General features: G+C 39.8%; 1 protein-coding gene across 5 annotated transcripts; it reads right to left on the reverse strand.

The window, feature by feature from the left end:
• Positions 1–1170: 1170 nt before the first annotated feature.
• Positions 1171–20550, reverse strand: TMEM196 (transmembrane protein 196). Of its 5 annotated transcripts, none has more exons than XM_063152809.1 (5): positions 20231–20550; positions 8336–8392; positions 6264–6518; positions 4312–4385; positions 1171–1997 (listed from the first exon to the last, which is right to left on the reverse strand). In XM_063152809.1, exons 1-5 carry the CDS (start codon positions 20375–20377, stop codon positions 1991–1993), a joined length of 540 nt encoding a protein of 179 aa, XP_063008879.1. In that variant the 5' UTR covers positions 20378–20550; the 3' UTR covers positions 1171–1990. The 5 variants fall into 5 exon arrangements, with proteins under 5 accessions (XP_063008879.1, XP_063008861.1, XP_063008853.1 ...); XM_063152791.1 differs by having other exon boundaries at positions 20219–20550; XM_063152783.1 differs by having other exon boundaries at positions 20213–20550.
• Positions 20551–22366: the final 1816 nt, after the last annotated feature.

Below are 22366 nucleotides of genomic sequence, written 5' to 3' on the forward strand. Positions count from 1 at the left end.
CCTCCCCAGGCTTTATGTGCAATGTGCATTTTTCAACATATGTGAATCTCTGCATCTGTTTCTACCATGGTCCTGCCTTGGCAGGTTGTGTCCAGAGTTGCAGCAAAAATGCTCCCATAAAGGGCCTGTACTGGGCACAGATTTATCTCATGCTTCCTGCTGCAAAGGAAGAGGAGTATCAAACTGAAGGGACAATGGCACCTATAAAGAGCACAAACAATTTATAACATAGGAAGGAAGCAGTGTAAAGACAGGTAATGCCTGGAAAGGGGAGAAACTCCTTGAGCAGAGACACATTAACATCTAGTTATTTTGCTATGACACTGTCTGTATTCTTCAATGAACCTGAACAATCTCATTAGCAGTGCTTAAGGTATGTAATGAATACTAGTCAACCAGGGCCTCTGAGAAAATTCAAAAGCTCTTTGGAACAGTAAGTAAGTGAAGAGAAGCCTTATAAGGTGGCCTGTTTCTCAACTCATAAGTGTAGCCATCCAACTAATTAGCTTGGAGTTTAAGGGAGAGCCTTAAATTGCAGTGAAGATATTCCCCATGTTGTAATTAGATCCCTTATGGACTTCAACAATTCTAAGACAGTCAATTTAAAGATTATTTTATGCCATATGGATTCACAAAACAATTTGATGTAATTTATAGGGCTTTCTATGGTGTAGTTTGAACATTAATAGAGTTCTGTTCATACCTGTCTGGGAACATGGGTATGAATCACCAAATGTTGCCAATCATCAGTGATGCTCACATCTGAAATTCGTGTTGCAGTGCTGGGCAATACTGCAAAGTCATAGATTCACTATGTAACATATGAGTGATTTTATATGAATATGAATATTAATATTATGCTGTAAATGCTCTGCTACAGACAATACCTTCCATTTTTCATGGCAGTACCAACCACTAGGTTCTGCAATAAAGTTTGGGGTCAGTTAAAGCTGCATACCTGCTGCTTTAACATACCACCAAACGTTATTGCTGGTGTGGAGAATTGCCAGTGACTTCTGATCTTGACCATGACTTTGTTCAACCTTCATTTTTTTCCTTTCTGAGCTTTTAGAAACTTTTTAATATATTGTGCTAAACTTCAAGCATGACAGTTCAGCTTCGCAAGATATTTCTAACAAGAAAAAAAACCCAAAAGATCTCTCTAAAATCTCTGGTTTAGATTTCATTTTATTTGTCATCTTTTATGAACAAGTTACGAAATATACTTCATTCACAAATTGGAAATATTTACAATTTCTTTACAACAAGGCATTATTGAGGTTTTGATTTATGGCATTCTTAGAGCATTCTGTCTTTCAAAACAAAGACATTGGTGTTGTTTTCAGCACACTGTTCATTTACACTCTGGATGTGAGATGGGAGCTTTTTGGAAGAGGAGTTTGCACTCTCTTTTGATATGATCTGCTGGGAAAACTGAGGCAGGATGCATTCAGAATGTGAGGAGAGGGACTGTGCAAATGTGTTGCTGTACCATGCCATGATCTGAAGCCATCATACTAAACCAGATGCTGCTAAGTGAAGAGGAGAAAAAGATTCCCCTGAGCCATTCTTCCTCTGCCTTCTCCTTTGAGTGGGCTAAATGCAGTTCAGGTTTTCTTCTGATTTTTGAGTCGTCATGAGAATAAGAGTCTTGCAAAGTCTATTTCAAATACTATCACAATTCAGAAAGATTATTCGGACAAAACTGAAAGAGAGTAGCCAGGAAGTGAATAAATATTGTATATCCGCAAAATGTTTAGGAGACAAATTTTGAACATGGTTCTAAAAGGGAATTGCAACTGTGCTGGTCTGCAGTTGTGACATTTGAGCCATAAAAGCTATGATTGTTTCATTTTCTTAATTTCTTGGAGTCTGGTTTTTTTCCTGAAGAAAATTCTAAAACCACTTCCTTCCATGGAACTTTTAAAAATTTCTTAATATACACTTCCATTATAAATCAGATGTGGGCCACCATTGCTTAGGTTGTCTGTCATTTCCTAGAACAAGAATAGAAAACATTAATTAAAATTAGAATTATTGTAAGGTGTACAATAATTAAAATTAGAATTATTGTAAGGTGTACAAAATTCAGTCATCTAAGGGTGTGATGAAATTTGAACAAACTCAGAATTTCAAACACTCAAAAACACCTTACATTTTTATTTATCTTGATAAACTTCCTTACAAATAAAACATATTCTTTCCTTCATAAATTAGGTACATTTGAAAGCCGATAGATTCATTGATAGTGATTGAGTTGGACATTACACTCAGGCCACATACAGAGCATTGATGGCATCTGTACTAGTTTGTGATGTTGTCCTTTGAAATTGCATCAACTCAAGCTTGTGTGCTGACCTACAAAAGAATGAAATGGTAGTTAAGTCTGTTTCCTTTCAAACCTCTGTCTGCACTGACATGCTACAAACAGATGCCAGTCAATGCCTGCTGAAATAGACATTTTGGAAGTAGATCTAGATCCAAATAGGATCTAAGGGTTTTAAGTACTTGTTTTCCCTTGGGATGGGTCTGATTTTAGTTTTCCTTCATTATGCCAGTCTACAATTTTTAGCAGTTCAGGGATTGCTTCTCCAGTGGCAGGTGAGTCATCCCAGAGTAAGCTGACCGGCTCATGAGTCAGAATCCTAAAGCACCTGAACCAAGATTTGCTCAGAGATAGATTTTCTAATTCTCAAATTGAAATGCAAACAATACCCCCTTAGCAGCTGTCTAAGCACAGAGATGACTACATTAATTAAACAGTTCCTTGATCTCCAAGCCTGCAAAGCCACATTGAGTTTATGGTTGGAACTACCTTATTCTGAGCAATCCCAGGCCTATTTCATACCAGATTGAATCTGGGTGCAGAAATAAGTGATCTGCTGCTTATGTCCAATGACAGAGAACATTCAGCTATGGCAAGAGGAATGGATACAGGTAAAAATGCAGCTTGGAGTATTTCTAAAATTCAAGTAGATGAGGTGAAGGTGCCAGTGTTGGACTAGTTCTAAAATAGCTGCATGATGACCAGAGGCTCTTTTCTGCATGGAAAGATTAAATTCACCTCTTCTTCCTCCTAGGTACACTTGGAGAAAATGTGGAATAAAAGGGATTTGTTTGTCCCCCTTCCTGTGGAAGCTTCTGTAAAAAAGTGAAGCAACATTCATTGGGCTAGACAAAGAGAGAGAAAAAGACAGAAAGAAAGAACCCAACTTTGTAGCATAGTAGCTGAGATTCATGGTAAAGAGAAGAAAATTATTCAACCTGCTCTTTATTACTAGTCTTACTCAGTCTCTCTCTTCTTTTAGTCCACAATATTTGGCAAGCAGAGACCAGAACTCATGGTAACATAAAGTTAAAAAGCACCAATGCCTCCTTTCTCAGTTTACCAGCTACATTTTAAAGCAAATCACAGGACTTAATTGTTCCCTTCACAGTTTTTGAAAGAAGGGATGTTCTATTCTTCTCTACAGTGTCACCAAACCAAGTAGCCTTGCCAATTAATACTCCTGAATCAAGCATAAGCTTCAGAGAAAATCAGATGTGAAACTAATTTTCAGTAATTTCTACCACCCAGATCTCCATTTGCAGATGATGGTGTTGGATGTTTTGGTATTGTGCCTTATTCTCCTCATATACTGAAGAGGAACATGCATGCCTAACACTGGATTATGGATCCCAGTTTGGGGATTGTCTGGCACTGTAATTTCTTATTTGTAGGTGCCCAAAGGCTTTGTTGGATCTACACTGAAGGTATCTGTCAGCTGGGAAAGAGACCAAAAATACCAAGACCAAAGAGACCAAGAATACCAAATACTAACTATCAGTATATTTTGATAGCAATGACCTGTCAGAAGGCTACTCATGAGTTTCCTTTTGTAAGAATCATCACTTTAATCGTCTGCAGACATCAGCTATTTGAATATCACCATAGTTTTGGAAAATATAAACACCCATATATTTTCCCCAATATTTCTATCTAAAAAAAAAATGTTAATTAAAAAAAAAGGTGCTGAATTTAGGGAATGAAGGAGCACACAGATTAGAAGCAGAGTGAATCAATGGTGGCTACATCCAAATAAGAGTATTTGGATGCCTGTAACTAGGGTGAATATTTTAAATACTCAACTTACTTCCGGACTGCAGCGTTCACCACGTAGAGTTATGTCACTACCTGGAAGCACCATTCCTGCCTCAGAGTAACATCACAGCATCAGCCAACTTCGATTAGCTGAAGCTATGACTTCCTCGTAGAGGTGGCCCTTCCTGAAGTGACATAACAACATGGTCGCTCCCTAGTGTTCAGCGTACCTTGGAGGTAACTCTGGTGTCGGGGGAATCACCGGGCAGCTGGGCAGGTCGGTTATTTCAATACCCCTCAATCTCTAATATAAATATAACAATTATACAATAAATATAGCACCAACAAATGCACATGCAGTACATGTCTACATTACTGTATATCAGTATATCAGTATAAATATACAATATAGTCATATATATAAAACACTTCTAAGCTGGTTTCTAAATTAGGGTCTAATTTGATTTAAGTTTTTGTGCCATGAGCTAGTGTACTCAGCCCTGCCAGCAGCAGGCAGGCTGTGGGTCTGAGAAGTCCCAAGTCAGGCCAAGTGTACATGCACACTTGCTCTACAGCAGACATGCAGGGAAGTTGCCATCAGTGGGGCGCATCCCAGATCTGCTGAGTGTGTGCAGTAGGGTTGCTCTGCACGTACATTGTGGCCCTTCACCCTGGATAAGTGGACACCTGGCAGTCCTTGCTGCTAAGTGCCAAAAAGCTCAGTAGGTCAACAGGCCAGGAAGGTAGGCAGTGAACTACTGTTACCCATGTCATCCTCACCCCAAACTGATAAGGTTTTGGCTTTTATTATTTTGAAAGGTATTTTTCCTTTCTAAGCTGTTTCTTCTTCCATTCCCTCTCTTCCTTTCTCCTATCTTTGTCCTTGTTGAGGCAAGAGTCTCTCTGAAAGTCAATATCTAGCCTTCCATCAGCAAGACCATCATATTTGCCTAATAGCTCATCAGAATTCTTCTTCATTTTAAAATGAGATGGAGAAATGTATCTCGTCTGCTGATTTGATCACCCTGTTTTATGTTACTGTTGCAACCTCTACTATTTAACTTTTTAAAACATGTTTAAAACATCATCTTTTTAAAACATTTCCAACTCCCTGTTTTTAAGACACATTTCAAGTATCATCTAAGATTAATTCAATTTATATTTCTACTTGAAGTCTCATCTCAGTTAAGAAACCAAATAGTGACAAGTCATTTTTAACTGCTATATCATGTTTTTTCAGAGAATCTGAAAACAATTCTACAGTCTGAGCAGACTAATCCTTGCTCTGCTCTTCAGACGTTTCAGTAGACAACAGACTCTTGAACTTAACAGTAATGCAGATTTGCAAGTAGAGGTTTAGGTGGGCAGTCCACTTGACTTTTGTTCTTTTGTTCTCCTCATTTCTCAAATGAAAGGCATTGGATAGATACTAAGTCCAAATGCAAAGCACAGGTTTACAGCAGACACTTAACTCCTCAAATATTATTCAGATCTGTTAAGACAAGGAGATGATTTCAAGAATTCCACTCCATTACTTGGTTTGATCCTATGTGCTCAGCTTTGGGACCTTCAGTTTCAGCACCTAATTATATTCCTATACACCTTGTTAGGATTCCTGTTAATACAAAAAGGAAGTAAATGCTCAGTGCTGCAAATGAGACCAGTTTTATTTGGTGTCTAAATATGCCCTTAGATGCTTAGGTTAAGTCACCTACATTTGTGAACTGTGGCTTTTCTGTTTAAATAGCCTAATTTATAAGCTGAGTACTTGGGAGAGGAAGAGATTGATTAAATCCTGGAAGCAATGCAATGATGTGGTTACAGAAAGCTTTCTCTGCTTTTTTTACAGTACAAGACATGATAATTCATATTAATAGGGCTTCCAATTATTTAGGAAGTGCTATATTTAGCAGCTAAGCCCCTAAATAGCTATACAATGGAATTATGTTGAAAATGGATGTACTTCATTGAAATGGATGTACTGCAAATATACAGTACCTAAAAATAGCTCCATATAATGCAACATAATAAAGCTTACAAAGAATGGCAGCATTTCATTTTCCAGAATCTCTTTCTCACATAGAACTGAAAACTGAACACATCTCTTGCCAGTTGTAAACGCTAACGCATACAGTAGCATTTGAGGATAAACAGAACAAATAAAGGAGGACACACAACTCACTTTTTCTGCCATTTCATGGGAGTGATGCAATGAATGTTCCCTTTCTGAGAACATTCTCCTTTGTTCATAGCTGGCTAGCCGACAAGTGAGCCATGAAGAAAGGGTGCAACCACCAATTCCAATGCATGCAAGAGACATGGAGGCAAGATGCAAAGAATAGAGAGCAGATGACTTCTTTGTCAGAGCACGAAGAAATTGAAAATTTAAGATTCCTCCTATTAGTCCACAGATGCAACAGGCAGAAAAAAGTATCATCTGTCAGGAGAGACAAGAGAGGTTATGTCACATTAATATTTTTCAGAAATGGATTAATGCATATAAAATATGAGATAACCACAGTTTAATTCTTTGATAGCATCATTGACTGCAAAACCCTGCACAGCCCCTTGTTTTTAACTTTCTTAGCTCCCCCATTGCACCACGGGAATATATTAACTTCTTGTATAAAAGAGTTAAGATTGATGTTGTGTATAAAAAAAAAGTTGGGTAAAATGAGTAGGTACAGTTAAAACCTATTCAATGGAAGGGCTGCTAGGACACAAAACTGATTTCCAGCTGTTCATGAGAAACAGTAACATGACAGAAGGCGTGGCAATTTTCTATTGTGCAGTTTATCACCCTGCCTCAGGAGTGAATGCCTCATGTATTTGTAGTGAATCTCTCTTGCTTTGTGTGCATTCTGACTGTGCCTCCTGCTCAGTTATAATTGATTCAGTCAGATAGCAGATTGAAGGCTTTCTGCAGCTTTTGTGGGGTCTTTGAAAGTGTTCAAGGTGAATGTGCTGGTCAAAGAACCAAAAGAAACAACAGAGACATCTGTGATGCTGCTTTACAGAAGGTCAGTTTGGTGACTATATGGTTGGTGGTTCAGTTTGGTTGATTTTAACTTGACTAAAATGTTCCTGGGAATTTTAGAAATCTGTCAAACAGGCTGCAATGAATGAGACATTTTTAAAGACCTCCTATTGCTTTTAGTCACAAAGATGTTGCACTGATTCAGGATGTGCATTAACCTCAAAATCATCTGAGGAGCAAAAGACCTTACGGAGACAGTGTTAAATGATTGTCTTATTCACTTCCCTTGATACTGCTGACCTGTCAAAAGGTGATCTAGATGGGCATTTAACATTTCTCGATATGGCTTTGTGTATGTACTTATCTACTGTGGTGGCAGAAATTTATGGAGCCTTACAGACTAGTTCTGTACACAACTAGGATGACAATTTCCTTAGGAATGTGGCATTGAGGATATATTTTTTAGTCCACTGGCACGTGACTATTACATGAGACCTCCAGAACAGATGGCTTTTGGAAACTAGCTATGGTACACATGTTTTAAGAAAAGGGACTGTCATTTTAACAGAGTTTAGGATTGATATTAAAAAAAAATTGGAAAGAGCTTTTGATTCCCATCACACTTATGCTTGTTTTATGTGACTTCCATCTGTATGTGGCAGAATAATAAAGCTGACAGAAAATTAGGACTGGCATTATCACTTAAAATAAGATCATGTCTTTAACACAGAGTTCTTCTGTGACTTGTTGAGCAGTAACACCATTTTGCTGCAGTCAGAAAATTACTGTACCTGAAGAGACATCTCCCACCACTTTAAAACTTACATACATGTGTTTCAGATTGCTAAACAAACTTGCTAAACCCTTAACAGCTATGATATGTAGAAACAAACTTGGTCAGCAGCCTTATTGAGATGGCAACCCAGTGCTGTTTTTTGAAGGAGAGAAGATACAGTCCAGTGACATTATTGAGAAGCATTTATTGACTTGACATAAATCTATGTCAAGTGATTTCTGATCAAAGTTTATCCAGATACAGATAAATAGGGCTTAAATGTATGGCTTAAATAGCATGACCTACATAGGCCATTTCAAAACTGCCTTGTTTTTTGTGACTGTTCCAAAGTGCTGATTGCTTTTATTAGATTGCCAACTTGTATTTTTTCTAATTGCTTATCAAATACCCTCGCATGCAGAAAGCCCCCAGTAAAGAGTTCAAATTAGATAAGTAAGCCTTTCAAATACTTATGTGTTATGGATGCAGTGGAAAAACTTACAACAAGTCCAGATTTTTTTTTGGCGCACAATATTCCGCATACGCCGCAAAGCAGGAACTGCAAAAAAACAAGAAACCACACAATTATTTCATCATTTAAGGTACCTAGTTCAAATCCCACTGTGTTGCTGTGGTGGTGGCCACAGTTCAGGCAATGTCAGCATTTTTGTCACAAACCTTATGTTTCAGGAGGTTGTAACTCAACCATAAACACTCTTACCAGAAATAAACTGGAATGAGAAGTCCTAGTGACCATAAGTCACGAGAAAATAAAGAAATATAAATTTTAATCTGCTTAGGTAAACAAGTTGGAAAAAAATCCCCAGTGTTCCAAGCACAAAAACGCTTTTTTACTGTTTTATTTTTCTCTCAGAAGAGTTTAGCCAGGTACTAGTCAGTGATCCAAATCATCTACTTCTAAGCATAGCATTGGGACTTAATGCCCTGATCCTACCATCTGAACCACTGAAGGATCACATATGGATTGTTGTCTTCAAGACAGTGGAACTCTGGGCAAGAATATAATTCAGTCATGTCCGTGGGTGCAGGTGTAAATATCAGTACGTCTGTTGGTGTGACTACTCTGGGCATGCAGAAGGATGGTTCAGAGTCTTGATGGCCCAATTTGCAAGAGAGAGCATGAAGGTATCTGTACTGTTTTAAAATGTCATTCCCTCACATAAACTGATTTGCTAATTGCAGCACCAAGCATTAGGCAAAAATTAATTACCAAAACCAGAAAAATGCCTACCAGCTGATAAAAATTAATGATAATGCTTAATAGTGACCTCTGTCAAAGACCAGTGATGTCCTCTGATGTCTTTTTCCTCCTACAGAAAAGTTGAATGATAAAAACAATGAATAGTCCCCAGGGAAGCAGTCAGGGTAGGAACTACAGCAGTTGTATGAAAGCCATAAGGCCTTCTCCAGGTGTTAGTAATACTGTCAAAAGATTTCCTTGATACCTCATAAAGTCTTTTATTAAGAAATCTATGCTACCTATTTTCAATAAAGCTAACCCTACTCCCCCATTGGGAAGTAATTTTATAGTTCTAAAGCTGTATTCTTCTACACTATTTTTGCATTGAGATGGTAATTCTAGCAAAAGGCTCTGCTTGACCCTGATTTAGAATTAAATCACAGAAAAGACCTGCCTGCTACATAAGAAATTAAAAAAACAAACAAACCAAAAACCCAAAAAACCAAACCCCTAAGAGGTTCTGTAAATCATTCAGGGTCTGTGTAATATATTGCAGGTACTTCTTATTTACACTCTAAAATTTTGCCACTTCACTACTTCAGTTGAGGAGCTGCTTTAACTAAAGAAGTTTATGTGCATAGCTAAGTATAAGCCTTGAGGTATCTTTTTACTCTGAGTTAGATAGCTCCTCATAATGAATGTGGATAAATTATGTATATTATTTACTTTCATACTAAGCATGGGATGTGAATGTAATACCAATCAGATTATAAGGAGGGCTGGGTCACGTGGACCAGGGTGCTGAATGGCTCAGGACATACCAGAAGGCACAACTGGTAATTGCTGCTAGAACCCACTTCCTGGAATAACAATAAAACAAAGGAAATCATCAAGGGGCAGTGTCCCTTCTGCACATTCCCACAGGCAAAGAAGATTTCAGCTCATCACATCTGCTTTGTAAGCATTCGTTCAGGCTTTCTGTGAAATTTTGGGGTTTTACTCCCAGTCCTGCCATTGCAGATTGCCTTCAGCTGAAGGCACGCTTCAGATTTCCACACATCGTGTTTTGTATTTCTCAAAATGCAGAAACCTCAAATGAAATTTGTTGAAGACATCTTTGTAATTAAGTTCTATTCAGTCAGATTTGATAAAGTGGATTAATAATGTATTTTCTCTCTGTAGTGATTGAATAGGATTGAAAGGAAATTTTTGTATATAGAAAAAATAATTAGTGTTGGAAGATATCATCATAGATAGTTTTAACTTGTTAACTAGTTTTAAAACCTCTGTGTTTGATAATTTACCTTTAAAGGTGAAAGAGCATGAAAGAGAAGGTCACCCATTTTTTCAGGAATGCTTTAATTCTGCTCCAGTTGGAGTCAATTAAGTTAATCTATGAGCCCTAATGTACCAGCTTTTCAAAACAAGGGACGATTATTCCATTTAAAGCACTTGACTACCTGCAGTGAAGATCTGGATGCAGTAGCTAAATGTACATTAAGTTTTCTAATGATACTAGACTAGGAGACACCATGGACTGTTAAGTGTAGAGAAGCCTTACAGAGAGATATGAATAGACCTGAGAGCTGGGTGATTACCAATCATGTGAAATTTAACAAGAGCCAAGTGCTGGATTCTCCACCTAGGACAGTGTAATCCTGGTTATACATAAATACTGGGGGTCAAGAGATTGGAAAGCAGGCACAGGAAAAGAGATCTGGGTGTCTGGCTTGATGACAAATGGAATGTGAGTCAGCAGTGCCCTGGCAGCAAAAAAGGCCACCATGCCCTGGGGTACATCAAGAACAGCGTCACCAGCTGGTGGAGGGAAGTGATTGTCCTGCTCTATTCTGCTCTGGTGCAGCTCCTTCTTGAGAATTCTGTGCTGAGATGGATGCATCAGTATGAGAAAAGCATCAGACTTTTAAAGTGTGTCCAGAGAAGGATGACCAAGATGGTGAAAGTCCTTAAGGGCAAGACTTACAAGGAGCAGCTGAGGTCACTTGGTTTGATCAGATTGAAGAAGAGAAGGCTGAGGGGTTACCTCTGCACAGTCTAGACATTTCCCAAGGCAGGCAGCGGAGGGAGAAGTGCTGATCTCTGTTGGATGATCAGTGATCCCAAGGAAAGGGAGTGAAGTTTCATCAGAGGAAGGTTCTTCACTGCGAGGGTGGTCAGCCAATGGAACAGGCTCCTCAGGAAAGGGATCATGGCACCAAGACTGTCAGAGGTCAAGGAGCACTCTGGATGCTGCTATTAGTCTTATGATTTAGTATTAGGTAGTCCTGCAAGGAGCATGGAGTTGCTGATCTTTTTGGGTCCGTTACAAGTTGAGAAATTCTACAATTTTATGATATTATTGTATTATGTCATGTATACTCCGTATGTATTTTCTCTCTCTGCATCTACAGTGTTTGTAGATATAGGCAAGGAATAACATGTTCCACAGTTAAAGAGCTAAAAGAGTTCTTTGTATTCTAACTCAGATGAATTGCATATTCATGCTTCCTCCAAATTCTTCTGTTTAATCTTGAGGTCATGCTGAAGATCCTGGGGAGCCCGTTTTATAATCCGTATGGCTATGAGATAAACAAGTTGTGAAACCGAATGCACTCAAGTGCCTGAATATTTTAAAAAACCTTGGAAGAAAAGTATTCGGGCAGTAGCAAAGGATTAATGTTATTTAGGTTGGGTTTTTTTTAAGATGACAGTGTATTACATTCATGGAGAAGAGGGTTGCCCAAAACCTAGTATGGATATTTACTTATGCCAGCATGCATTTTGCAATTAAAACCAACGGATGGCTTTGTGCCACAAGGTCAGGCTTTCTGCCACAAGGTCAGGCTATTATACCTCATGCAAAACTTTGAACTTTCTGAGCCAAGTTCATGACTCTCTTCTAAGGCTGATTCACTGGAAACAGTGGAAACCTGCTCTATGAAGAGAGTATTAGTAACACCCATGGCTCAGGAACACTGCTCATGCAGAATTTCTTTGGCCAAGCTTTCCAATGTGGAGACATCTAGAACAGTTAGGATTTCAGTGAGATATTATGTGATTGACTCTATTCTCTGCTTTTTGAGAGCATAGTGATCTAATTTTTTTTTAATTTTGGTGGTTTTTGTGGTTGTTGGTTTGGTTTTTTTTTGGGGGGGTTCTTTTTTTTTGTGGTGCTGTAGGAATTTCCTACAAAATTTTTGATGTGTCAGTGTTGTGATCAGCAGTAGTGAAAAGTGGATGGGAGAAACTACACTGGCCCTTTGTACCAGAAAAAGGATGAAGTAAAAATCAGATTGAAAGTGTCGTTTACTTAGAATCTTCTATTTCATAATACTGCCAACTGGAATGCAGCCATCAGGGGCTCTGTTGTCTTGACACTCTCTCTATCTGTTCTTGGCTATTTTGAAAGACTTCATGTCAATTTTTTGTAACAGTAAAACTTGGTTTGTAACTGTTGAGCTACTCTGGACTACAGTTTACCCTTGGCTAACTAATACTGTCATGGTGAGGACTTGCTCCTTTCTACTTGATCATTGATCATCCTTATTAAATTTTTACCAGCCAATCTCATGGACTTTTAAATATAGTTATATTTTCTAACTATGTATTTTCTAACCATGTAACAAAACTTACCTGAGGTAAGTTAGGCAAACAGACTTATACTAAAAATACAGTAAATCAGGAGTGGAAAAGGAATAAATCACTGAAGATAAGCTTCTTGTAAAGAATACTCTGTTGTTGAAGTGTTCACAACTTATGCAGAGAATAAGGCTAAAGCATTTCATTAAAGATAAGCTAAGCTAATAAGCCCTACAAAATTCCCTGGAAGCCTGAGAGGGAACTTCAGCTGGAACTTTTTAAAATAGATGTCTCATTGTTGGACTTCCATTTAAATTATTATTCATAATTTAAAAATAGTAAAACGCTAAAGACTGAAAGGGTCGCTTAAAAACCTGCACAGATCACCAATTTCACACAGACCCTATTGACTACAGGGTTACTTTTGGTTGCAGACTTATTCATGCCTCCTATACACACATGTACATGAAGTATGTTTTGCATCAAGACTAGCAGAGGAGCCTTGTATTGAAACTGCTGGTGTAAGTCCAGAGAAGGGCCAGGAAGTTGGTAAGAGGGCAGGAGCACCTCCCCTAAGGAGTTAGGTGGAGAAAGTTTGGGCTGTTCAACCTGGAAGAAGAGAAGGTTCAGAGATTCACATATTATACTGAGCTGGAGGGGACCCACAAGTATCACTGGGTTTGCATGGAGACCTCATAGCCACCTTCCAATATCTGGGAAGCTGGAGAGGGACTCTGCATCAGGAACTGTAGTTACAGGACAAGGAGTAAAGAGATAACTGGAAGAGGAAAAATTTAGGCTAGATATTAGGAAGAGATTCATTACTGTGGAGGTGATGAGGCACTGGAACAGGTTGCCCAGAGAGGCTGTGGTTGACCAAACCCTGGCAATGTTCAAGGCCAGGTTATACAAGGCCTTAAGCAATCTGGTCTAGTGGGAGGTATTCCTGCCCGTGGCAGGGACAGTTTGGACTAGATGATCTTTAAGGTCCCTTCCAATCCTTATTGTATGATTCTGTGATTCTATGAGTTTATGCAAATGTATCATCAAGTAATAGACAAGGGCATAATTCCTCTTGGGCGAATGGTAAAAAATCCAAAGATACTACAAAGCACAAAAGCTACTTAGAGACTGAGTGCCTCAATCCCACTTTCAGTGATGATTTACCATGGACCCACCAAAGTCAGAGTGGCTCTGATATCACCAGTGTCATTGCAAGGTGATGCAGTAGTGTCTGTCTCTCTGTGGCGTTTTTGTCATTCACGCTGCAGCTGTACCTGCTGATGTCCCACATGCATATTGGAAAATTTCTCTTTTTGTCTGTTCAACTTTGGAAAAGAACCCCGAAGACCTCCCAGAAAAGAAGAATGTTTTGAGACTGCTTTAATTTACTTTATATTGAATATTGCCTTGAAACAAAACCTCAGATCCAAAACCCCATAAATTTTGGTAAGAAGGCTAAAATCTCAATTTATATTCAAGTTCTGTGGTTTGGATCTATCCCTATTTCATATTTTCTGGAACAAAAGACTTGGCTTCTTTCACTTCCTTCTGGAAAACGGGTACTTTGTCCCTGGTAGTCTGAAAAAGATTCAGTTTTAGTTAATCTGCAGGAAGCCAAAGATTTCGGTTTTTCCATCAGGCAGAAGAAAAGGAACTATTTTTATTTTATATCTTGAAGCTAAGAAACCTTTCTGTCTTATGTTTTGAAAAGGCAAAAGCAATGGTGAGTGTAATTCCCTTGAAAAAATGAAAACTGCTCATAGAAAAATTTCCTGGACACAGGCTGAACAAAATAGTAGAGAAAACCTGTTGAATGTAAGGACAGCTTGATCCCTAGTCATTGTTGATTACAAAAAAGACAGCTAAACTGTATGGACTGTATGGGAAGTCCTCTGTAGGTCATCCATATGTATCTGATGAAACAGATGAAGGGAATTTATTCCAAAATGCAATGTAGCATAGTGAAAAAGCAAGTGTATCATACCTAGTCAAATGACACTCTACTTGGAAGACTAAACCATCGACACAGAATTAACAACTTCACTCTTATCTACCGTTGTCAGGTAATAAACTAGAAAATTCTGTGTTTTTACACTAAAGATGCATAAGCATGTGACTTTCAGGACAATAACCAGGAATTTGAAATTAATAATGTAAAGAAAGAAAGATTCTATTTAATAATGTTGTTTCAACTCCATCCAAATGAGAAAAAAGCTGAAATCCCTAATGGATGAACTAAGCAGATATCTCTAACTGTAACTCTTATTCAAAGCAGTATTTCAGAACAAGGATTAAATGTTCTTAGCACAGACATAAAGGGCACAGAATCTACTAATGAAAACAAAGACATCAAACTAAATAAAAATTACAGCAGGCAAGAAGATCAAGCCTAGGTACCAGGTATACCTATTACCAGGTATGCCTAGGTATCAGGTATGCCAATAATCTTTTGCAAAAGAGGGATGGAAACTTCTAATGAGGTTGTTGTCCCAGTGATGGTGGGGACAGCAATGTCTAGCTGGCTGAAAGGCATCCAGACTCAGAACCAGAAGCATTGCCAAAACCCAACCTTGTGTCTCACCAAATCTGTTAATCTGAGAGGGGAGGCTTAGTTATAACTGAGGCATAGTGTTAAATCATGTCCAATCTGAGCCAATACCTTGTCTGGAAGTGTGCTATTGGGTCTTATCAGATCAGGTGCTGCTGCCCTTCCCACTGATTCAAGCCATATTCAAGCAGTTTAAATTCTATCCCAGTCCCTGTGATTAGTGTTTCCACTCATCTGATTATAGACCTACAGACATGCTTTAAAAATGGGGAATGGTTTTTAGAAACAATCAAGGAAATTAAGAAGTGTGTTTCTGAATCTGACATTGGTGATTCAAAAAACCTCCATCCATCTCTAAAAACCCTTAAATTATCAGCACAAAATAATAATGTTTACTTTTTGTTTGTTTAGAGCCTATCAGAATAACAAATACAAATAATACTTTTTGGTTTTTTGTTCTGTATCAAGCATTTGGTTTACAGTGTGACTGCTTACATCTCAAAAAAGTAATAAATGACAGATTCTTCCCTGCAGGTGAACTACAGTCTTATGGTAGTAAAACATTTAAGCATATGCTTAAGTCAGTCTATATACAACAGATCCACTAAATACAACTCAGGAGTTGCATGGAACTTCTTCCAGGTTTGTATGTGCCTCTGGAGTCTGCAAATCACAAAAAACCCTACTGAAAGACCTCAGCTGAATTCAGTGAATTGTCCTGGCTCCATGCAAGGCAAGAAGCTTCCACCCTTGATATGCCCTTCCCTATCTATAGGTACAGAACTCTTTCCAGCTTCTACTGAGCTCACTGAAAGTCCTGTGATTAATTTCATCACGAGTGGGAGCCAGACAGAAATATGGTCAGTTTGATGAAAATGCAATGCATATGTTAAAATAAAGTAGGATCACATCTGCATTTTGTCTGCATGCTAAACAATAATGTGATTTTTTTTAGTGCTGTTTTTGAAAAAAAAAATTTGACCATTCTTTCCAAAGGAAACTTGGCAACAGTAAAATCTAGATGTAAAATCTAGTGGTTTAAAATTTCAGGCCACCAACATTGATTTAACAGTCTAAAAAGGTTTTGTTGCTCTGGGAAAGTCCATGCGGACTGACACTTTTTCTTTTCCTTCAAATCTTGGTTCAAAAAAATTAAAGTAATTTAAATCAAATATTTCAAGTGCCAACTTGGAACAAATTTCTGTAGCCAAATGCAGATTTTTAATGGGCAGGCAGACTTCCCCTGTGATAAAATCACAAATCATGGAAACAGTAATTCTGCCTCTTTCTACAGACAGGCAAACAGACCAACATACAGAAAGTGCATATCTCTCAAGTACATTCAGATATTTGCCTTTATAAGGGAAGAAATTATTACTCTTGAGGGGCATAGCCATAAGTGAATCATCGAGTATCTCTCTTGCATATGAAGATAGATGGCATATTTGTCTAAAGATGTGGCTTTTGTCTCTCATTCTCTCTCTCTCTGTGAGGGAGACTCATTTACAGCAAGGATTTATTCACCACTGCAGAATAAATGAGGATAAATTACACAAATGTATGTGTGTGTACGTGAATATCTATTCACTACTCATAGTGAGAGTGATGAAACCACTGTGTTCTAAATATAGATGGAGAAGCATGTGACCATTTAAAAAAAATAGCTGCGAATACCTTTTGGTTTATTATCTTCTGACTTTTGTTGTTTGTGCAAAAGCCTTTGCTATGGATGCTCTCATTCTTGCTATGTTATTGTTAGTGGTTCAGCATTCTCATTGGTTGAATTATTCTATAGTAGGTCATATAACTGAATTGGAAATGGTGGATTTCAGAAATATCCCCCAGTTTCTGGGAAACAAAGAAATCTGGGAGACACTGGTTACAGCCTGTAGAATAGTTTATCCCAATACAAACAACAAACAGAAAGAAAATTTAGAGATCACCAACATGTGCACTTCAGGATATTCGGGACTGTTTTTATTGTGGGCTTGTTTTAGTTTTTAGCATTTTTTTCAATTTAACAGCCATGGCCTATTTTAAAAAGAACAGATTGGTGATGATGTAAACTGGTTAGTTGTCTTCACATGCTCCAGATAATTTGAGAAGACAGTCACACCTTCAGTTGTTTTCTTATGGCTACTTTTTAAACAACTTGTACTATCTCAATCCAATTCAGCTCCAATGAGAACAACAGATTTGAAACTTCTTTTTACCATTTTTATGTATTTTTGGATACAGATATTGCCTAGGCTTTCAATTTCTTCATTCTGGTATACTCTACTTTCCCTGGCTTGCTTATACATAATGCAGGGCATGCAATGATCAGGGTACTTCAGCCCATGCTTAACTTCACTTGTGTCCATAATGCTATGGATGGAATTCATATGGTTAAAATTAGGTATGTTAGTAAATAATCTGTCTGAATGGAAGCAGTGAACAATAAGAACAACTCTTTTAATAGAAAAGCTAACGTTTGTCAAGTGCAAACCATCATAGGGAAGCAAGTATAGAAGATAGAATGTGCATGATTTTTAAGATGCCCAAATTTTAGAAATTCAGGTTAAGGTTTCCATGGTGATGCTATCTTCATCTACTTCCTTATGAACTTGGGTCTCTGCTGAGTTCCACTCACATAAAAGGATAGAACAGGGTCAAAGGTTTTCTGTGCATTTCCAAGTAAATTGCAACAGGAGGAATGACACTGTTCAACTTAAGTGTTTTGTATCTAACATGTCAAAGAATTAGTTTTTCTTTAATGTCCTTTTCTGTTCCTTAGTGTTCACTTCTCAAAGGAAAACCCTGATTCAAGGGTGTGAATTGGAAAAAAAATAACATATTTTATGCAAGACATATCCTTTAATACCAGCAACACGAGCCCAGTGTCAGCCACAGTGAGCAGAAAGGAGGCTTATGCCACTTCTGCAGCAGGACAATCCTCAGGATTGTCCAAACAAACCTTTGTCCACTTGTTTAAATTTGAAAGTAGTTACCCATGGCCCTAAGTATCCCTGGAGAACAGCAAATCTCTGGCCCCTTTCTTGGCCTGCCTGCCTCGCCTGCTAGTCCCCTAGTCAGAAGAATGCAACCTCACAGTTTGAACTGCTAGAGTAGTACAACAAGAGTGGTATAATGATGACAATTTACACCACAGATCTTTAGCTCAATGAAAAGTAAGTCAGCCTTTAGAAACATGTCACCCAACTCTACATGTCACTTTGATTTTGTAATTTCCTCTGCTACATGAAGCATGAGGTTCCTTCTTCCACTCTGCTTTTTCTTTGAGGCCTCTCTCTGCCTATTCAACCTGCAGTTTTTGCTCAGTTCCCAGAACCGATGTCTGCCTCTGCTGGCTCTGGTTGTGGGCATCCTTTGCGCACTTGTTACATTTGCTAACAAGTCCCTTTGGGTTACCTCACCTGCTTCTGCACTCACATATGGGAATAATTTCCTATAAATATCTGCAAAACCTTTTCACTGTTCTCTGTCTTATTGCTCTCTAAAACTCTACCTATGAACTGCTCTAAATCAGCCAGACTGCTGGTGTGTTAAGACAACCACCTGTTATACCACTCAGTTTTGGTTTGTTTTTTCTACATACTCGCTTACACCCTTTTACACTGTATCTGTCTCTTACTATGATTATAATGTCCTTGGAAGCCAACATCTAACATAACAGATTCTTACTCTATGCCTAGTACAAACTCTGGGGTAACAGCATAAACATGAATGAGGCAGTTATGCAGGAAATGTGCATCGTCATGAAATGATATCAGCTGTGACAGCATTGTCACAAAATGCAACCACTGCATAAAATACTGATCTCACTGTCTGATCAAAGCTCTTTGACCTCAGTGAAACCCAGGAAATTGATCTTTGCCATTAAATCTTCAGATAGACATGTGGTTTTAAGTAATTTTTTCTTCATTTACAATGATCAGAAACCTCCCTTTTTGAAGTGATTTTGATAATATCATTACCTGTTGGCCTGGTAATGTCATCACCTGTCTGAGCTAGTCTTCATTTTCATTTCTCACCTACCTGTTCTGCAGTGCAGAATTATATGTGTGCTTATATACTGCCAAAAATATTTATCACTGTTGTCAATAATTAATAATTATTGACAGGGAGAATATTACATGAAGCACTTTGTCTGAATTAATCTATAAATTAGAGGAGGTAATGCTGGTGAATAATCAAGAGTGTTTTACATTTATCATGTTATCTGAAGCTAAGCAAACAATCCTTTTAGAAATACTGCTGTACAATACAAGCTGGCCAAAACCAGCTTTGGACTTCAAAAATGCCCACTCATGTTTAGACTGAATATTCAACATTTCCTATTCTTTCATAAATATAAATAACCATTTGGAGGAAAATTCTTCCTAGAAACATGCATATCTCAAACTGGAAAAATAAGAATTATTTTTGAGAAGTGAGAAATGATCTGTTGATAAGAACATGCTGCTTCTATTAACCCATTACTGGGTTTTCATTTTTTTTTGTTCATTTTACAAGAAGCTCAGGGCATCCAGTACATGAGAACATCTTTCTCCTTTTCTTTCCCAATGCTTCTTTCTATTTTTCCTCCAAAAACTCAGGACTCAGCTGACATACCCTTGACATTAATTTAAAGCACCTTTTGACAGTCTCTTCATCATGGACAGGGCTGTTCTTTTGAAAAAGCAAAACGCGCCGTCAATTTAAAGACCGTAAGCTACGGCCCGGGTTTCACGCCAAGCATCGGGCTTCCCCAGGTGTGAGGAGGGGTTCAGAGAAAGTTCAATTGCTCACAGCAAGACTGAAAAACGCAAAGGAGCGAGAAAGAAGAGGTCTCCCGCCGCCCAGCACACACGCACATCTGTCCCCGCCGCGCCTGCCCCTCGCCCCGCAGAGCGTACCCCAAGCACATCGGAAATGGACCCGGCGCGGCCGGCGCAGCATGCACTCGCGGGAGGGAAAGGAAGGGAAGGGAAGGGAAAAGGGGATGCCTTCGCACGGTCTGATCATCACCATAAAGAGTTAAAGAGAGAGTGAAATGGCTAACGTACACACACCCCGCTCCATACCGGAGAAGAGTCTCCCAGCTGCGGTTTATGCTCTGTGAGGACCAGGCTGAAACTGACCGCCCCCACGGCCACGCTGGACACCCCTAACCCTATCTCCAGCACGGAGAGCACCAGGAGGCTCCCGATGATCTGGCTGCTGGTGCACATCCTCCCTCGGTCATCCTTCCTTCCCGATCAGCCGGGGAAACCGCGCATCCTCCTCCTGCTCCTCGGGCGCTCCCGCGGCCCTAAGTCGCCCCCAAACTTTTCTTCCTTCGCAGGCAGCCGGGGCGGAGCGGCGCATCCGCGGCCGGGGGCGCTACCGAGGCTCGGCGGGGCGGCCCCGGCGCCGCCGGGCCCCGCGCAGGCAGCGCCGCGCCGGCCCCGGGCGCGGCCCCGAGCGCGGCCCCGGGCGCGGCCCCGAGCGCGGCCCCGAGCGCGGCCCCGGCGCGGCGGAGCTCTCCAAGGTGCCGGGCCGGCGGTGGGTGCGCGGCTCCGCGCTCCTAAGGGCTGCGCCTCCGCCGGGAAAGTCGACCTTGTCCGCTCTCCTCCTGCGCTCTCATTGGAATGACCTCACCGGGATTTTTCTCCCTCCCTTCTTGTTTCTCTCCCCCTTCCCTTCCAGGGCTGGGGGGCGGGGGGTGGAGGAGTGTGGCGAGCCCAGCCCGGCTATACTTATGTATGAATGCAGACCCAATGCACGGGCAAGGCGCACGGCAGCCCCGCCCCGGGCCAAGGGCTCGGCACCTTGCCGGTCCTCCCCCGCCCGGCACGGCGCTCGCTCGCTCGCTCGCTCGCTCGCACACCTCCGCCGTCCCGCGGCGCTCGGGCTGGCGGCGGGACGCGGGAGCCGATGCCAGCCGCCGGCGGACGCTTGAGAGCTGACCCTGCTCGGAGTGGGGGTCCGCAGGCCTCCCCGCTCCCAGGTGCTGCTGTCAAAATTCAGGAGGAAGCTCGTCTTCCTCTTGTATCATTTAAAGGGTATGCTGTGTCTCACCACTGCAAGACTCTGGTCTTCTGCAGAACCCTACGGCCAAAATAGGCGATTTCTGTAGCCATTCCTGTCACTCACAATGGCCAGAACTGTGTCGGTCCCAAAGCAAATAAGCAATAAAGGAAAATAGAACAAGAGATTCAGGGCTGCTAACTTGAGCCTTGTTGGATTGCTTGGTACCAGTCTTTATTACTGTGCTTAGATACTGAGGATGTTTTGCCACTCTGACTACAGTTTTACAAACCAGATGTGCTGCACAACATGGTAACACACTCAATCTAGCACCTTGGCTTTCCTAAATATGGATCACCAACATTTGGATATTTACCTTAAGAAGAGGGCAAAAGAATAGACAATTATATCTCCCAAGTTTGTACCAGGATTCAAAAAATACTGGCATCCTGCAGGATTTAATTATTTCCTCTATATACATGCTGTTTTCTACTCTAACAAAAAATTATATGGAATCTTTACTTTTATCAAAAAATCTGCCATTCTTAACCTGCATATAAATCCAACACTCAGATGTCAGAATCCAGAATGGCAGTCTAGATTTGTCCAGTATTTCATGGTGCAATTTGGTAGCAAGAGCATAGGATTAGCAAGGTCCTGATTGAATATTTTCCTTTGGGCTTCACAACCTATCTTGTGTTTTGAGAATAGGTATTATATATATTTGGGAAGGTTGGATCCACCATTGCAGGTCAGAGTTTAGTTCTCATTTGTAGAAATCTTCAATACTTAATTGCAGTTAGTGGAGATAGATTGGCATCAAAGTCTGTCACCATACAGTGTTTATGCTTTTTAGGTATCCAAGAACAAGAGTAAGAGGTCCTGAGACAGGATCTTAATGCTTTCTAGTTTAATACTTAATCTGTTTCCTATTTTCTCACACTTTTCCCACTTCACAGAAGCAGAACAGTTGGCTACATCTAAAGGAAAGCTCTGTTATAGTTAAAGCTGAATTGCCCCTTTTCATCTCTCATGTTTTAAATGTTACCTGACATCTCTTATCATTTAAAATCAAGGCACAGCATAAAAGTTCCTAAGCTACTATATTTATGTGGGAGGATGGAGAAAGCACAGATTTTCAAGTACCCACATGGGTGTAGGAAGGTGTTTCTGCAATGACAGTATCCTTATTATGTCAGATTGTTATAAAC

The sequence above is a fragment of the Melospiza melodia genome, chromosome 1, assembly GCF_035770615.1.
Source record: "Melospiza melodia melodia isolate bMelMel2 chromosome 1, bMelMel2.pri, whole genome shotgun sequence".
NCBI classification, from domain to species: Eukaryota; Metazoa; Chordata; class Aves; order Passeriformes; family Passerellidae; genus Melospiza; species Melospiza melodia.

What these genes read in the sequence shown, in the direction of transcription:
- TMEM196 (XM_063152783.1), bottom strand. Translation starts at nt 20,377, where the DNA reads ATGTGCACCAGCAGCCAGATCATCGGGAGCCTCCTGGTGCTCTCCGTG. An exon ending in CGGTATGGAGCGGGGTGTGT is followed by an intron (nt 8,393 to 20,212) that starts GTACGTTAGCCA and finishes GTTTTTTTGCAG; the next exon opens with TTCCTGCTTTGCGGCGTATG. An exon ending in CCCATGAAATGGCAGAAAAA is followed by an intron (nt 4,386 to 6,263) that starts GTGAGTTGTGTG and finishes TATTTATATTAG; the next exon opens with AGATTGAGGGGTATTGAAAT.